Consider the following 18,325-nt stretch of genomic DNA (forward strand, 5'->3'; position numbering starts at 1 on the left):
CGCGCGCTGCGTTTTCGCAGCTTCGTTCGCGTTGACGCGAGACGCAGCGCGAAGGTCAATTCGCTCGCTGCTGCTGCCGCGCTTCCTCACTCCAGCGTTTTGACAGCGAGTTTCCGCGGTCATCGAGTGAGATGTGTTCATGTTTGCTTGAGCGCGCTTGACACCATCCTTGTCACTTTATTCAGTATGCCTATGTTTACAAGTTTATATGGCCAGTAGTGCTACTATCCTTACTTCGTATACATAGCTGTCCACTAATTTGCTATCGCAATCGATGCTTCGCCTTTCGGACGAAACTTCGACTTTTTTCAACTTAATTTCGGCAAGGACAAAATAAAATTTGGCTTAACGCGTCCAGGTTTACTGCTCATAGTTTCCGTTTGTTAGGGACAACAACGAGGAAATGCCTTAGTATAAGCGGCAAGTGTGGAATGGGCGAGGGAGGGAGGATGATCGACCCCTGCCGCGCGTACCGTATAATCTTTCCCGGGGTGCTATTCCAGACGTCGTCGAATTTCTCTATTGAGTCGAATTTGGTAATGGCGGCGTTTTGAGCCAATCAGAGATCCCGTAACGGCCCGCTGGGCCTCTCTGAATAACTAAAAATACCGCCACTATACAGAATATGACAATATGACTGAATTTGACAATGTCCAGAATAAAACCCCCGCTCTAGGTGGACATACGAGCTATTCCGCGGCTGATGGAAAGCCATCGGCACTGAACGTTCTTTAGTGGTTTGGCCTTTCAGGCACTGACCAAGCCAAATGCTGCGCACTTATTTCGCTGACATGACGAGAACCGGTGTATTCAAGCATCACATGGCTGATGGCAGAATTCTACAGACTGGTATCGCGTGCCGATTTTTTTTTCTCCAGGTGGATGCATGCTTAACGATGGCTTAGCGTGTTTGAAATCGAATAGCCGTGACAGGAGAGAGAGACAGAGTGATAAAGAGAACAATTACCAGTCTGGAAGCTTCGGACAACCAGAGAACCGAAGTGCGATTAAATTTTTGCTCGCCCTCGCAGAAACGGAGACGACTATATGCAGCTTTGTGTGCTCTACCACGTTATGAATTTACTTCCACAAGCTCGCTAGTTTGACCGCGCAGCAGACCAGGGCCGCTATTTTGTAGCGATGCCTTATGCCTCATTCTATGCTATTCTTATCATCCACCACACACGGCCGCCCGATCCCGTTGATAATGTGGGCAGACCGTCACTCTGACCACTGGCCAAGCGCGAAAAGTCTGAAAAAGAATAGAATCGGAAAAGGCATCGCTGCAAAATACCGGCCCAGCAGCGAACATGGCGCAGGCCATCGAACTTTTTACATAAATGTCCCTAACTGCAGACGGCGTGGCGACGCAGAGTACATCGAGACAAAAATTTTATTACGTATTTATTAATAGAGTATTATGGCGCAAGAGCTACGACGACCAAAGAGCGACAGTGGGACAAAAAAAAAAAAAGATTCGACGAGTACATTAGCACTCCGCTTCTTCCTCGCTACTCGCCCTCTTTGAACGGTAGCCTTCGCTAACGAGCTTTTGAAAGCATCGGCTCTAGGTACTGTTAGATATGGAGCTGGTGCCTGCGATCACTTTGAGTTCCCCAGACCACATCGGATTGCAGCACAGCTAATTGAGGAATGCAAAAGCAGGAAAGCGCATTCCAGAGAAGCGGCCGAGCAAACAAGTTCAAGGCAACAAGTTTACGTGCCAACAAGTTCGTGCGCCGCCGGGATTAGCAGGTGGGCATCCAACAATGAAGCAGGTGCAGCCCTCCCCTTCTCATTGTTCGAGGTGCATTGCCAGTCTGCGAGGCAAGACTGCAGCAAGCCGCCAGGTGTGACACCACGACACGGGCGCCTACCATTGGCTGAAAGTGGCGTCATCGGAGTGGACTCTCCCATTGGTCAAACCTGACGTGACTTGCAGTGCTCGAAGGGTTTATAAGAAGCCTTCCAGAGAGACCTGAGCATGCTGGGACATGCCCTGATTCCCTGATTCACCTCTCTCGAACTTCTTGCCGCGGGCCGCAGCGTCCGAGTTGCTGCCGGCCCGTAATGACAGTACGTCTGTTACCTGACGCTCACCTCCTTGTACATAATGTAGAATAAATCCCTCCCAAGTTTGTGGGCTTACATCCCGACGTCCGTCCTTCAACCCCTACATCTGGTTGGCAGCGGTGGGATCGCCTCCGAACGCTTCAGCTGGTGGCAGCGCTACGAATCAACCTTCGTCGAGAGAGATCGTAAAGAACCGGGAAGAGCGAAGAAGAGAGAGCCTTCGTCGAAAGAGGTCCGAAGAGACTGGGAGTATCGAAGAAGGAGCGAGCCTTCGACCCAGGGAGTCCGGAAGGAACCGGCAACAGCGGACGAACGAACCGGATGGCAGGGTGCTGCAACCGTAAGTGAGCGCGTGGTTTTTTTCCTTATGATTCACCAGACTCAAAGGTTGTGTGTTCAATTTTGATAGTTCTGGGAATCGGCAGTTTGTTGCATTGTGTGTTTGCACAAATTAATTAAGGAAAACAGTTTTAACCACCTGACGGGGCAGCTGCCATGGATCTTAGAAGGTTGACGAGGTTAGACTTGTTGTTGGTGTGCGACGATTTGGGAGTTGAGGCGGACGAACGGATGAAAACGCCAGCTATCATAAAGGCGATTAACGATAGTGGCAACGATGAGAAAAGCATTGAGCTTGCTTGGGAGGTGATACAGGAGCCACGGGAGCGTGTGCGTCGTGTACGTTTGCGAGAGCGTCGTGAGCTTAGGAGTGAGCGTCAGCGTGAAGAACGCGAGAATGAACGGAAGCAGGAGCTTCAAGAACTTACTCTTAGGTGTCAGCGTCACGGACGTGAGAATGAACGCGAACGTGAGCGAGAGGAAAAGTATGAGAGAGAGAAGGCAGCACTGATCAAAGAGATACAGCATTGTGATCAGTTATTGGCACAGAGACAACGGCTGTCTGAGAATTCTGTAGGTAGTACAGAGCGAAAGAATGAAGAAGCATCTAGCAGATTTTCGCCAGAAGCCGACGAAAAGAGTAGTGCCTGTGAGATTGGCTGTAGATTCATAAGTGAAGGGAAACGGCTAGCAGCTAACGATGCCTTAGTGGCAATAGAGGCCGTTAAAGGCCAGAGTGGGAGCGACGAGGTGCTGTGCCAACAGATGACTGTGGAGACAGCTAGGCCAGCTGCGAACAAATTGGCACAGTTACCGAGCGTGTGCGTCGCTGGTAAGGTTAGCGAGGTTGCTAGCGAAGAAAGGGGTACTGCTGACCAGACAGAAGCGTGCACCCATGTCAAGCCAGATGTGCGTGCAGAAGTGAAGTGCGAGCTGGATGATGCAGTTGAGAATAGTTCTCGGGGTGGCGAGCTCCGTAGCTCACGAGAGAACAACTGCATTGTTCAGGGATCGGTGCGGCTCTCCGCCAGTCTAGATGGCCTAGATAGGGATGATTCAGTTAATCATTCGGACTGTGCGCGTGAGACAGCGATCGATACCGACGGGCTGTGTGCCGATTCACAGCGTGCGCTGGGCAATGTAGTAGAGGGCAGTTCGCAAGAGTGCGAGTTGTCTTACTCGAGTGAAGCCTGCTGCATTGTGCCAGAGTCGGTTGAGCTGTCCGCCAGTCGAGGCAGAGAGAGAGTAGATTTAAATGTAAATCACTCAGACAATGCGGGTAAGAGGCCGATCCGGGCCGACGAAATGTGTACCGGCCAGCACGAGGCACGAGAAGGCGACATGAAGGCTAGTGCAAAGAGAAAGCGCCTTAAAAAGAAGCGCGGTAGAGACCGAAAGTCGGTAATTAATGTAGCGCCGCCAAAAATGGCGAGAAACCCAAAAGGGCAGGGCGCGAGGAAAAAGGTGCGGTCGTCAAGGACGACGTTGACGCATCCAAAATGGTCGAGCCACCGGTCAAAGGGGGACCGCGAAGAATGTTCTGCGCGGACGCGGACAAAGGGCACGGGGCAGTTAAGCTCCTCGTCGTTCCGTAGTTCTTTTTATAGCTCAGCGTGCAGTTCGAAGAAACGCAAGGTGGCAGGACGAGACCAGGTGGGGAGTGGCGACGCGGTCAATCGAGTTTGTGTTGAAAGCGGGGCGCGAGGACGCAAATTGGCATGAGACCGTAACGTCTTGGGGGAGCTGATAGTGAATCAGCCCTTTTGTTGTCTCTCGGCAGCCAGAGTAGCTTTCAGACCACGTCCACCCCGGGTTAGGCTCAGAGTATGAGTCAGACGTAAGCGTTTGGAAAGGGAGGCCAAGAGCCCTTCCGTAGAAATGAAGTGTGTTGTTTTTTATTTTTGAGCATCGGAAAGTTTTCGCGATTTGAGACTAAGATTTCTTTCAAGGTGTAAGGTATGAGCTTTGTTTGTGTTTCGTTCGATGCTCATTAATAAGTAGATAGGCTTTTTTTATGTGTGAGTAACCTGAAGGTCAAGGTTATCGTTCAGAGGCCTATCGTAACGCGCGTGTGTGTTATTTAACCTTCTTTCTTTTTAAGTGTTTTTGAATTTTGTAAGGTTAAGCGCGTAGATTTTCAGTGAGTGCATGATTTGCACGGAGAAGCGTTCTTAGTTCCATTAGCGCGTGTCCTGTGTGGACGGAAGGAAGCAGACTTTATGACTGGGTTGCTAGTGTGTGTGGAGGGCAGCCGTATTCTGACTTCTTTAGTGAGCGTGCGTGGAAAGAGTTAGTAGAAGACGCATTATTTTAAGAGTTCTGCGGAGTGTGTAAGTCCCGCAAGTTTAACTGTTCGTTTATGTCACGTGTCCTGTAGGACTTTCAGGGAAGAAACGTGAGTAAGCGTGAATGAAAAGTTTGCCTACAATGCAAGTACGCGTTCTGTTTAGTGACCACAAGGCTGGTGCACTTGTGATTACGTACTTGTGAAGTTGACCAGATTGTTCAGTGGCACCATTACGTGCGATAAGTACGCCACTGCGATAGATTGGAAACATGCTGTTCGTGTAGTTAGGCCACTTAAGTTATGTTCGGCTGTTTTCATTTGTTGTTTGCATCGTCGACGACCCTTTTGTTTTGCAACAACAATAGTACTCTGGTCTTGTCGGCATTCGAGGAGAAATGGATAGCTGTTTGGAAGGGTGGTTGGAACTGTTGTCAAAATTGGGGAACTAAAAGATCAGGGTTCATTTTGACGCAGTAATAGCCTGGCGAGTCAGGGGCGAAGAGCCTGCGCTTACACGTGGGGCAGCGCTGTGTTGTTTTGTTTGTTTGACGTTTGTTCTCCAGGGCCAAGGATCCCGAAGTTCGTCAAACGTGGCTCGACCCCAGTACCCTGCAGCTTCTATCAGCGTTCCTCATGGCCAGCGAATTGATTTCACCGGCCATTCAGAACAACCGGGGCGAGGACGAGCTGTTAGATATGGAGCTGGTGCCTGCGATCACTTTGAGTTCCCCAGACCACATCGGATTGCAGCACAGCTAATTGAGGAATGCAAAAGCAGGAAAGCGCATTCCAGAGAAGCGGCCGAGCAAACAAGTTCAAGGCAACAAGTTTACGTGCCAACAAGTTCGTGCGCCGCCGGGATTAGCAGGTGGGCATCCAACAATGAAGCAGGTGCAGCCCTCCCCTTCTCATTGTTCGAGGTGCATTGCCAGTCTGCGAGGCAAGACTGCAGCAAGCCGCCAGGTGTGACACCACGACACGGGCGCCTACCATTGGCTGAAAGTGGCGTCATCGGAGTGGACTCTCCCATTGGTCAAACCTGACGTGACTTGCAGTGCTCGAAGGGTTTATAAGAAGCCTTCCAGAGAGACCTGAGCATGCTGGGACATGCCCTGATTCCCTGATTCACCTCTCTCGAACTTCTTGCCGCGGGCCGCAGCGTCCGAGTTGCTGCCGGCCCGTAATGACAGTACGTCTGTTACCTGACGCTCACCTCCTTGTACATAATGTAGAATAAATCCCTCCCAAGTTTGTGGGCTTACATCCCGAAGTCCCGTCCTCCAACCCCTACAGTACTAGCCTTGTCTTCAGAGAAAGACCGCGTGCCATTAGAGCCGGTCCTAAATCTCTCTTGCCTGCACTAAATATAACGGCTGGGCCCGCCGCATCTCGGTGTCGTCACGTTATGCGGCTTATCTGCGGGCGATCTTGACCGATAGGATTTTACGTCCCGAAGGGGCTCACAGGATTAATATAGGCGTGTACCGTCTGTTTTGTGTGTCTGCCTTTGCGTTGTAAAACGAAACCATGGTGCCGAATGACTCTGGAGCAACTGTGACCACTTGGGTTTCTTTAACGTGCACGTGAATCCCGCGCATTGGCGTGGTGTTCCGCCTCTGTCGGGACGCGTGCTAGGAATCGAGCCCATAACCTCGCACCCGGAGGCAGGACGTCACAGCCAGTAAGCCACCGAGGCAGGTTTGTCTGAGAGTTGTGCTTACTCGGATGTGTGATAGGCGAGCTTTCTCAGTGCGCGTGGTCGTCCGGAGTTTGATTGTCCCTTAATCGCATCTGTGACGGCAATTTGAGTTTACATCAAATTATCTCCGAGTTGGTTGGTCGGTTGATCCTATACGCGATGCGACTCGATTAACTACAGGGTGCCGCGGCCCTGAGTAAATAAATGATGATGTCGTTGTTGTATAAAGGGAAGAAAGGAAGGAGGATATGCCTCGGTCTTCGTAATTGGCTCACCTGTCGTGGACAGCCGAACTTCCCGCGGCCAAAGAAGTGAAGAGAAAGAAAGATTGAAGGACTACACTAGGAGATACTGCCATGAAAACGAAGCTACAGCCAAGAAAATAGACGTCAAGATACACCAGAATAACAAAGCAGCTAACGTAAAAAATATATAGATATGGAAAGACTGTCCTGGCGGCGCGCATCACACCGCAATGTGGCGGTGGCACGACGTGCGTCGGTGTCATTTTGTTTTAGTCGAATAAAAGAACGTTGAGGCAAGTTACGTCAGAAAAAAAAAAATGTAGCATGCTTTGGGCACTGATTCCGTTTATCCTCCCTCTCTCATTTTCCCCCTTTTTCGTATGCCTTCTTAGAGAGCCTCAAGAGAACGTGTGTGTGATGCAGTGGAGGAAGCCTGGCTGCCTGCCCCCCTCCGGAGCCCCTGGTAACTAGCATGCCTTACTTTACGAGAAATCGTTATCGGCCTACATGGAATTTTTTAAAGAAAATGTTCACCTCTCTAAAAGGCAAACACATGGGCATAGGAACATAAGGATGACAAGGGCCGTAACTTCAACCATTTTATTCAGGACACAGATTCACGAATGCTGACGCAAAAAACTGACACGCCCAAATTTTGCCAAAGAATTGATATCCGCAACTGAGTCGTCCGAGATGAGCTTAGACAGCAAGTTGACCCATGGGACACAATATTGCTTAATCTGTGGGTGTCTTTTCATTGTTGAGATCTTCGCGCGTCAATTCTACTCAGCGCTGGCGTAAGATGAACGGAAAGGCATCACCTCAGAAACAGTTCTCAGAAATGCGCACAATGTTCAGATTCGTGATTTCCAGTTTAGCTACCATATCGCGCATGCGCTAGCTGGCCATGTCGCTGCCGTTTTTGGCGACATTTTTGCCAAATAATGTATTTGGAAATAATATCTTTCTAAAATTTCAGACATGCGTGCTTTGTCCTTTCGCTTTCCTTGGCACTATCCGTAAGACCGTGAAGATTGATTGTGGCTAGAAAGTATTACACATGACATTAGTTGCACCTATTGTTGAGGCTCTATTATGGACATTCTGCCATTTTCTCCGATGCCTGACGTAGACACGACATGTGCAAAATGGCGCTGATGGCCCCGTTTTGCTTTCGTAACGTGACACAAACATGACGTTTTGCCTAAGAAAATGAAATGAATACACCGAACCTAACGTACTTGGTAAAGCAAAACAGATTTCTTCCTCCTTAAAAAATAGAGAAGCTAGCTGAAAACTTACCATTACTCCGTCGAAAACGTTTCTCGCTTCCGTCGTCTGCTGCGTACAAGCCGTCGTCTGCTTCGTAAGCTAGGATGCGTGTACCCGGTAAACGGACTGAGTCATCGTATGTTGGCGCCAACGCGCTTGTTTTCTACCTTGAGACAACATGCGTGACCTAGTAGTGATGATGAGCGCACATTCTAGGCCACGTTATCGCTATCTCGCGAAACGCAAGTGACTCAGCCCGACTCTGCTAGCTGAGAAACGGCCGAATATCACCGATAGCGTTGCGCGCTTCAGAGGTATCCGCTTGCGCGACGCAAGCGTCGGCGCTGCCATCTCTTGTTCAGTTCGCCGGTTACTGGCAGCGCGTGAGGAAACTTCAAGGCGCCGCCTTACGTACATTCACTTTTATAAATTAAAAATACGCCGTTGTCATAACTTCTGGTTGTGTAAGAAGCCATTATTCTTGATTAGAATACAAACGCAGCAGTGAAAAGTAGACAACGTTGCAGGACGTTTGCTACGTTCAACCAATTTTATTTCTCATAAGTGCGTTCTTTCAAAAATTGATGGCCCAAAACACAAATGCCAACACCACCTGAGAGCGATGCAAATACTATGAGCACGCGTTATGAAGAAAATATTTTCCTGGCGCCAAACGACGGGGAAACTGTGGCGATGCGCATTCCTCTCGGCCTCCATTGCGTATGGCTATAGTGCCTAGAATATACTGGCTAGTGTGCCGTCCGCGGCCTCCCGGGTGGCACCAAATGCAATGAATGCCGGCGGCTGCCGCTAGGGGCGCTGCAGTGCAGGTGGGTGCCGCGGCACAATCCGGTCTTCGTAGCCCGCCGTGTTTCCGCAGCATCGGCAAGCGGGCTGCTGCGCTTTTTGTTTTTATTAAGCTGTAGCAGCAGCACAGTTCAAATGTGGGCAGCTGATTTATAAATCAGGGTTTGTTTTGATTCAGGCACGTACCCAGGGGGGGGCCCGGGGGGGCCCGGGCCCCCCCCGATATCAAGTGGCATACCCCCCCCCCCCCCCCTCCCCACCCACGCCACCACTCCTCACACATTCCTAAAGCGCCACCAGATCAATATTGAGACTTGACAGCTGTTCATCGGTCAGCATTATGCTGCCTTTTTCACTCCTTTTAGACGGCGGTAGTTATCGGCACCTCTTGTAATGTGAAGGACAGCTTTCTCATAGATTCCGCACCCCCGCGATTAACTCGCGATGCGTTCAGTTGTCACCATCTATTCAACCGTCACGCGCATAGCTGTTGCTTTTGTTAGTTCAACCTTCTTTGTTTAGGCTGATCCTGGGACCAGGAGAGGGATGCGGCTGTTACTCAGCTGGTCTGTACTCTCATGGAACGAGTTGCGGCCGTAGAAAACGCCAATTGCGTTTAACTTTTCCCTTTACTTCATTATGTTCTTGAGTTACGGCTGGCCGCGACGCTGGCAGATGCCCGGAACCATATACACGTGATATGGGTTAGATAAGGTGGGAAATAAAATAACGTGAAAGAGCGTCCATCATGAAACCCTGCAATAACCCTTAAACCCATAAGCAAGATGACTGCCGCCCGTTACCTCGTCTGTTTTTCCCTAACTGTATAGCACCTTTCGTGCAACATTGGCAACTGGAAACAAAAATCGCAAGGAGTTGAGAAATTAAGCGATATACTAAGGGAGAGAGCCAAGGCAACAACCAACCAAACTGCAAGCAAAAGCGAATAATAAAAAAGTTGAGCGTTGTTTATGAGACTATTTATGGATCAACATCTTTTTATTGAAAAAGAAAGTAGAGAAAACGCCGCCGGAAGTGGAGAACAATTACTTGTTTTTAATGACGCTTCTACAGTTATCGGTCGAACCGCCTCACGTAGCCACTTCTCTGCTGTGCTTATGTGGGTCTTTTTCTAACCTTTCGCGGTGAGCGCAGTACGTAGAATCGCAGAGTCCTGCGCTCTAGGCGGTTGTATGGGACTGGCGGCCGCACAGCGTTACGCAATTCGCGGAACTGTCAAAACTGATCAACAAGGCGAAAATAACTGATATTCGAAACTATAACATGAGAAACACTGAAGAAGCCGTAAAAAATGAACGCAGCCTGAAATCAGTAAAAAAGAAACCTGGCGTAGGACAAACCATGATGTATGCACTACAAGATAAAAATGGGAATATCATCAGCAATCTGGAAGATATAGTAAAAGCAGCCGAAAAATTCTAAGCTGACCTGTATACAGTACCAAGAGGAGTCACGATACCTCACTTAGAAACAGTAATGAACAGGATACAGAAACTCCTATTTCACAGAAACCACATTTGAAACCCACAGAAACCCAGAAACCCACATTTGACAGCTTCTCCAGAGTATAAACACCTGGCATTTCCCTGGCATAGCGAATCTTCTTACACAAAGATGCTTGAGGTATGCCTCACCAAATTACGCTGCCGCATTCCCTCCCTCAATTTCAATTTATACAGGTCGGGTTTGGTTCCCTCTCCCCTTTGTTCTCTTCGTGAGAAAGAGGAGACGATACAGCACTGTCTTCTATCTTGCCGCCGCTTTGCTGCGTTAAGAAAAAGATTGTTGGAGATACCTTTTCGAAGAATTGGCCTGGACTTGACAGAACCTGCAATTCTTTTGTTCGGGGCGTCCACTTTGGGATTCAGCCACAGGGATGCATGCTTCGCTGTCCAAACATTCCTTACAGAATCTAAACGAATGCCCTGCTAAGTTCTATTTTTTATTACCTTTAAATGAATTATTCCTCATTCAACAGCAGCTTCCTGATATTATTTTAGCCGGTAATTCAACCCTATTCAATGCTATTCGCATATATATTAGGAAATTTATGCTCTATATTATTTTGGAATAATCCACCCATTTCTTGGCCAATCCCCTATCGTAGGTAGGAGCCACACGTGCCAAAGGCTACAACAACAACAACAACAAAGGAACAAGAGACCAGGATCGTCAGTCGGCCACTAGAGACTGTGAAGGAGCACGTTTACCTAGGCAAATTAATCACAGGCAACCCTGATCATGAGAAGGAAATTCACAGAAGAATAAAAATAGGTTGGATTGCATACGGCAGATATTGCCAGCTCCTGACTGGAAGCTTACCATTATTATTGAAAAGTAAGGTGTGCAATCAGTGCATTTTGACAGTGCTGACATATGGGGCAGAGAGTTGAGAGCAAGTTAAGGACCGCGCAAAGAGCGATCGAACGAAGATTGCTAGGCATAACGGTAAGAGAGAGTAAGAGCGGTTTGGATCAGAGAGCGAACGGGTATAGACGATATTCTAATTGACACCAAGAGGAAAAAATGTAGCTGGGCATGATGATGACGATGATGATGATGATGATGGAGGTGGTGGCCCCCCCCCCCCCCCGAAAAACAATCCTGGGTACGTGCCTGTTTTGATTACAACAGGCTTCTCTAGCGCTTGTCGCTTGCATGAAAAGCGTGTGCTCAGCTGGGCTTCGAGGTGGGAACCTGATGTGTTTCTATGCTGGAAAACGTAATTTATAAGGCAAATGCATTGATCTCCATTTTCCAAGGCCATGTTGCGAGGTATAGAACATATCACACGATCCAAGGAAGGCCAGAAACGAACCAAAGCATGTCCAGCCGTATATAAGAGATGCTAAATGATTAGCAAATTTAATTATTGATAATAGTGATTGCATTAATAGGGATTAGGCTGAATTAGAGGGATTAAGCTGTATTAATTAAGGAGAATTAAGGTGGATGAAGGAGGATTAGGGTGAGAGTAGGCTTTACACAGCGATCGCCTTCGTACGTATGTCTCTTCGGCGATAGCTAAGGACACTTGTTTTTTTATTCTAGCGATGATGGCAGCCTAATTTTTAAGGGTAAGTTTTAGGTAACATTTTTCATTCTAATAAAGTAAAGGAATTCTAAGATTACGTTACTGTTCTATTGATGTTATAATAATGCATAACCATTCAAAACCGCTGTAACCGATCATCTTTTGAAATGACTTGAATTTGTCTGTTCTTTCTTTTTATTTTATTTGCTGCTATTTCTGCCTATTATTGTTGTCCTCATAGGTTTGAATGTTGTTTGATTGTTTGTAAACCATGTACCCATCTCCTCATAATTCCCATTGGACCCTGAGGATAGGATAACAAGCAAAAAAAAAATGCCTGTAAAATGGACTGCACGTGGTGTTCTGTGTACTATACATTTTTTAATACCTAATAAATACGTGCAGATTTATTTTTATGTTTGATATACGTGAACAAAAATAGAAAACAGATCTTTCATTTAAGCGTATCAAAGATTTTATTCATGCGTAAGAACAGTCAAACGGAGGCATATAAAACAGCCCTAGATGAAATAATGTACACATACATGAAGATAATAGATCGCGCAGTGACGTAGTTTAAGGAGCTTCTGCCGTTGCCTTTGCGCTTCCCTCTCTTTGTTGATGCCTTTTACAAAAAAAAAAACCAAAACCTCAAGAAAATAAAGAACTTTGCAAGTGCTGTCAAAGCTGGTTTTTCACGCTCTGGATGGTCACCCTAGTTAGGAAAATGCCAGCTGTCTGCAGCTGACCTGAAAAATCAGCTAGACTCGCTACTGGTAACTTGTTTTTGCTGAAGAACACACTAAAAGCATCTTCCACGGCCTTCACAGCGGTTGACAACGTCTGGCTAAGATAGACAAGCAAGGCCTCCATTGTCAATTTGGGAAGTACAATAATGAAGCAGCGTCGTTACTAGCTTCAGCTTTTCTTACGTAAAATAAGCCTGCACGATGTGGTCAAGAATTTTGGGCAGTGATCTTTCGTGCAACATAACCTGCAGTATAGTAGATCAAAGCACTACTGCTCATTTTTTCCTTGTTTTTTCCCCTGGTACTCAGGAAAAGTAAGCTGAATGCTTAGCATAATGCTTAGCATACGATGGAAGAATACTTCCACCGTGGGCGTGTGTTATCGCGGGGAATCTCGTGGACAACGTCATTCACGGTGATAGAGCTGTTTGTGCTATGCTGTTTTCGAAATGTTTTTCACAAATCGCAGCAGTTGGTGCCGGCCTTCTGTCCGTTCTCCTGATCATTCTTGCCCATTCTGCTGCCGCTTCATATCAGATGGTAGAGTGAACAAGGATACACGCCCTTTGTTCGAGCGGTAACTGCTTCTACGCAACGGCACAAAGCAGGTCCTCTTCTCGCACTGTTTCTATAGCTTCGGCATTTTTTCACCACCGCCGCATAGATCTCGCAATGACAGGCACACGAACATAACAGCCACGGACTCACTCTTTGACAACACCAAGGACAAACACGTAACGCTGCTATAACACTGAAAACGCAAACACAGAAACCGACGCAACAGCTGCGAAACTGATATGCGAAGCAGACGACACACGCAGTCTGCACCCACCCGTGTGGCAGCGACCTCTGCCGGCCATCGTGGGCATTCATTGCAAGCGGCGCCACGCTCGCCCATTGAAAAGAGCTGGTGGACGGCACACTAGCCAGTATATTCTAGGCACTATAGTATGGCTGCTAATTAGCATAATGCGCGCGGCTCGTCGCACCATAAATTATCGCGGAAAATCTGCAATGGCGGCCTGCAGCGCAACGTCATGCAACGTCAAATTGACGTTTACGAAACGGCCCTTCCTGTGAATGTCCCCACGGCATATTCCTTCAGCCAATCAGCAATCTGACATGGCAGCTATCTTGGATCGCCACCGCATATTCGCGAAATTACAAATGCATTGCACAGGCTTCCGCACGCTGCCGCTCACTTTCTTTTTGAAGCGCTGACGTCTCCATATAGATGCCAAGCACCAGAAAAATTTATTAGTTGATAAAATTTGCAGCTCACGTCACGTTTCGCCATCATGATGAAAACGCAGAATTGCATTTTGCAAAACTTTTGTTTCCCGGCACAAATTGCAAGGCACGTGAGCTCTCAGCAGCTAATCAGAGAGTTAACATGGCGGTTAATGGCGGCTGCGCAGCCGCCATGTGTGTTGAGAATAGAGCCGTTTTTGAGGGAAACGAGGAGACCACGATTAGTCCGCACAGAACGACGCTGCTGCTTAACAGACAGTACGAATGAAAACACTGACACAAAGAAATAGCCGGCGGTGTATGACTGTGTCAGGGTGCCAACAACTTGTTAATTTCATTTCAGTTGAAGAATTAAATGCCTTTGTAGTGCTGCTTTTTCCTGTGTTTGTGTCACCTGCTTCTCTAAAGACCTTTACGTGAATGCGCCGCTGGAGATTAAAATATGCAGCGCCGAGTAAAGCACGCATCGCTGTACCGCTGCTGGCAAAACGACGCAGGCTCCGGATAGCAGACGCCCACCTCCGGCACTCTCCGGCGAGCCCGACGAGATGCGGGCCTCGACTGCACCGGCTGTTGAGGGCTGAGACCAGCTTGGTATCTTGTCGGTACGTTTATTTCACTGGTAGCATTGCCTGTGCTGATATACGCCCGAACGCTGTGCTGGTAATCCAATTGTTATACAGCGAAGCTGTCTGTGTCTAGGGTGCCGTAATTTCTTCGCGGCGCAACATCGACAGAACAGTGTCATCACCAGTGGCTCATACCCTCATATGCAATGGCCCCTACCCCCTTAAGGCAGAGACTACAAGCACTCAGCAAAGTGAAGCGAACGGTGCATGCATTCTTTGGAATCACGCATGCAACCTACAGAACAGCATACGTTTCAATAAAGAACAAGCTCACAACAAGCATCCGAATCACATGATAGGTGACAAGGCGCTCCTGCGCCTACATGCAATGCGAAGCGCGTAGCGTTCTCCGCATACGTTTCCCGGTAAAAACTACTGTTGCGCAAGCTGCCGTGGCGACGGCAGCTTGACTATAGCACACGAAGCAGGGAGTGACGTCACTACACTTTCGTACGTAAAAGAAGAACTGGCCGAACTACAGGTTTGTGTTGTGATAGTGCTACGGGAAGGCCACCTGTAGTGAGGACTGCCGAAGAGCAGCGTGCGTACGAGGCGCGGAGATTTTTCCTCCTCCCTGTTCCACTCTTAGTATACGTGCACGAAGTAGTGGCGCAAGCCAACTCCCAGACCCCCGAAACGTCTTAAGCTAATAATTAGGTAAATTACATGTGAGTGTCGCCACGTGAATAATTTCAACCTACGTCGCCATGAGTACTCGTTCAAGATGTCGCTTGCAGCTTCGCTGTCGAGCCACCTTCACAGAGTGGATTGGAGACAATTTTTTTTTTATTTTTGTTCATCCAATGTTTAATATTTATCCAGCTGTGACTGTTGACTCATTGCGATGTTCCAGAGGAGATGGTCGCTCTATCGGTGTTCGCAAGTCTTGCGTAGACATTGCGAGCGCGTTGGACAGCCTAGTGCACGCATATATACGGGACTTCCTTATTTAGAAGCAAGCACAGCGTGTTATTAGTTGAAATAGCCTATACAACTTTCATGTGCCGTTCGCTGATGCTGTTCAAACAATTTGGGCACACTTCGTAATCCTTACAGTAAGATGGATGTACACTTGAACAGTGGACCATAAACGCGCGAAGCCTCATCCCGGAGCTTCCGACAGCTATACGGTTCCGGCTGAGGCTTCCTTGTTCTCGAGCTCTTGATCATGCGTGAAAGAGGAATTTTCTTACTTTGAGAAAGATGAGGCTGGCAACGGTCGGGCTAAACCGTTAACGTTCCTCTATAGCACGAAGTTGATCATGACTGTTTCCCTCACAGGTACCGCAGCACGGCCTTCAGCTGAGATGTGCCAAGTCATCGCCCACGTGTGCTGCTCGGTGTGCGTGTCGCACTGCTACGTCGGGCTGAACACTGCCGTGCTGGTGCAGGGCCGGAGTGCGGAGAGTGCGGGAGGGTACGGTGTACAGCGCGGGAACGCTTCTTCGGCGCCGGGCGCTGTGTCGTCCTGCTTGTGCATGCGCGGGAGCGGACGTGTTTGCTGTGTCCAACGCCGCTGTACTTGAGACATTCTGTGCTGGGACACAATGGCCATAATCGCCGCGAAGATCAAACACAAGCGAGCTGGGAATTTCGCCCCGGTGTCTGGGTTGCGGAAATTTCGTTCGCGTCCGCAGCAACTTGTCACGCTGCAGTGGTCTGTGAGTGCTTGAAAGACTGTGGCTATCGGCGGGTAGCCTCCTTCGCGCGCAAAATGTCAGGTTGAGGTGGGACCTCTGTGAACGAAGGCGACTGTATAATTCATGCGTTGTACTTTGTCCGGCGACCATGTTTTCCATCGACCTGTTCGGCGAAGACGCAGACTGCTGGCCGAAGTGTCGTAGACACCAGCGCCTTTGCGCACATATCTCATCGTTCAGCACGTTATATAGCGCGATAGCGGGCTACTCGCGCGCAAGCCTACCACGAGGCCAAATCTTTTATTTCTTTTGCTTTGCATTGAACGTGTGTCACGATTTTACATTCTGCCACGTTAGAGTGAGAGAACACTGCCAGAGCGACTCGTCCTGGACAGTTTTCACCAAGTTGTGTGCTCACGGGAAATATCAAATCGCGGAGGATTAAGCGCCCACCGTCTGCCCACTTTGTACCATCTGGCGCGTTTCATTCACAATCTGACGCGTGGCCCTTACGAAACCGCTAGTCGTGGACGGGTTTTTTTCCAACGCACGGTTCGCCGACGAGCAGGCAGCCGCTCGGGAACAACCAACAGTCTCGACCGAGAGCCAGGCCACCTAGGCTTGGCTAGCAAGTTTTACCAGCGAGGTTGCCAAAGTTGGTGGCTGGATTCGTCAGCAAGCAGGGACAAGCAAGACGTACCGACATCCGAAATTAAACGAGGCTGCAGCGAGCAATTACTGCCACCGTATTTAGCTGGACGTGAAGCCATCTGCGCTCTGCCAGCAATCATCACCTGCTTATTTGAACTTAGTAGTTGGCGGCCCTGTTCGCTAGCAAGCTGGACCAACAAAGCTTTATAAGTTGGCAGAAGCTTCACTTGGCTATTTCTGCCATTGAGTCTGGCCGAACGAAAAGTCAAATGAGCGCGGTCGGCAAGTTTCACTAGCCCGACGGCGCAACGCTTATGTTTCGTTTGGTCGCCAAGCTGAGACAAACAACTTCTACCAGCAGGTTTGGTTGACGCTACGCTTCACGACTCGGGCTCTGTGTTGACGTAAAAGCCAAGCGAATTCAGCCAGCAAGCTCCACCTACTCTGTTGGCCAAAACCTGTGGCCCGATATGTAGCAAGATGGACCAAGTGAGTTCTGCCAGCCAACGCTATGGCTCGACCATTCCTACCGCCGAGCTCATGAGCCGGGCTAAGTTCGGCAAGCAAATTCTAATAAGTTTATTGAGGAGGCTGTTCCAGAAAGTCTGGCTAACCCTTCAAAGCACTCGCCTCAGCCCTGAGGCACATCACCTGAGAGCTCAGCCAACCATTTTCATCGGCAAGGGTGGCCGAGGCTGAGGTCACTGACTTCTGTCACCGACAATGGTAGAAGGAGCGGGCATCAAGCTTCGGCCAGCGACTTCCGTTTGCCGCATTGGTCGAAGGTGCAGCGAAGAACCTCGGCCAATGTCGGATACAGACCAAAGCGTCGGAGTCGAGTTCTGTCGACAAGTTCTGCCAGGTTCTACCGGCTGGACTGATTCAAAGGACATCCGCCGAATTCCGGTGGCGAGTTGTCTCAGAACTTATTTGTTGCCGGAGCTGCGCCTCAGTCGGCGCGGTTGTGGTTATGGTGGACGTCGATCGCTGCGTGTTGTGCTCCGTGTACAGTGCCCCGTTGTGTGGAACGTCCAGTTTGTTACGCCCCCGATATACGAGAAAATCGTCGAGAACAATGACTCTAAGGAAGTGAACACGTGTATGTGTACAATCACAATGCCAGTAAAAGGAAAACAGCGAGACGTGTACGAAACGTTTGAATCGAGGGGATCATATCATAAAACACGCATGTATACCCACTGACTCCCGTGCATGTCTGACGTTTTCACGTGTTTGTCCAAACACTTTGTCGGTGTATCTTTATTATATTGTTTAGCGATCGCGTCTATAGGTTCGACGTGTTTTTTTTGTTTTGTTTGCGTTACCGACATAGAAGTCCACTTTAACATCTGAGCTGCCTAACTTCCATTTATAAGGAAAACAAGTCTGACTTCGATTCTCTCTCTTAATCGCACCTTATATGCGAGTCGAAAAACACCAAGGCCTCTCAGGCCTAGCACTGGCGCGCCCTGGTTGTTCACTTCTCTAGAACGGACTGTTGGCATCGTGAGTTATAATACGAGAGAACTATCGCCGCTCTCCAAAGCAGTGAAAAGAAAGAAAGCCTTTAGCATATTTGTTTGCCAATGTGTGTCGTACAGTTGAGTTACTAATTCAAGAGGATACTA

General features: G+C 48.7%; 1 protein-coding gene across 4 annotated transcripts in view; it reads left to right on the top strand.

Annotated features, from left to right (window-relative positions):
* The window catches only part of LOC135902020 (neuroligin-4, X-linked-like), a 101,101-nt gene extending 83,123 nt beyond the window's left edge, over window positions 1–17,978 (top strand). The window contains exons 7-9 of one of the 4 annotated variants that reach the window (XM_070531730.1): window positions 7,036–7,106; window positions 14,275–14,382; window positions 15,688–17,978. In XM_070531730.1, coding sequence (XP_070387831.1) covers window positions 7,036–7,106; window positions 14,275–14,382; window positions 15,688–15,712 — 204 coding nt within the window. In that variant the 3' untranslated portion in view covers window positions 15,713–17,978. Of the gene's footprint in view, window positions 1–7,035; window positions 7,107–14,274; window positions 14,383–15,687 lie in introns of those variants that run through there. The other 3 variants (XM_065431937.2, XM_070531729.1, XM_070531728.1) reach the window with 3 other exon arrangements.
* The last annotated feature ends 347 nt before the right edge of the window (window positions 17,979–18,325 follow it).

The sequence above is a fragment of the Dermacentor albipictus genome, chromosome 1 (genome assembly GCF_038994185.2).
Source record: "Dermacentor albipictus isolate Rhodes 1998 colony chromosome 1, USDA_Dalb.pri_finalv2, whole genome shotgun sequence".
Classification (NCBI taxonomy): domain Eukaryota; kingdom Metazoa; phylum Arthropoda; class Arachnida; order Ixodida; family Ixodidae; genus Dermacentor; species Dermacentor albipictus.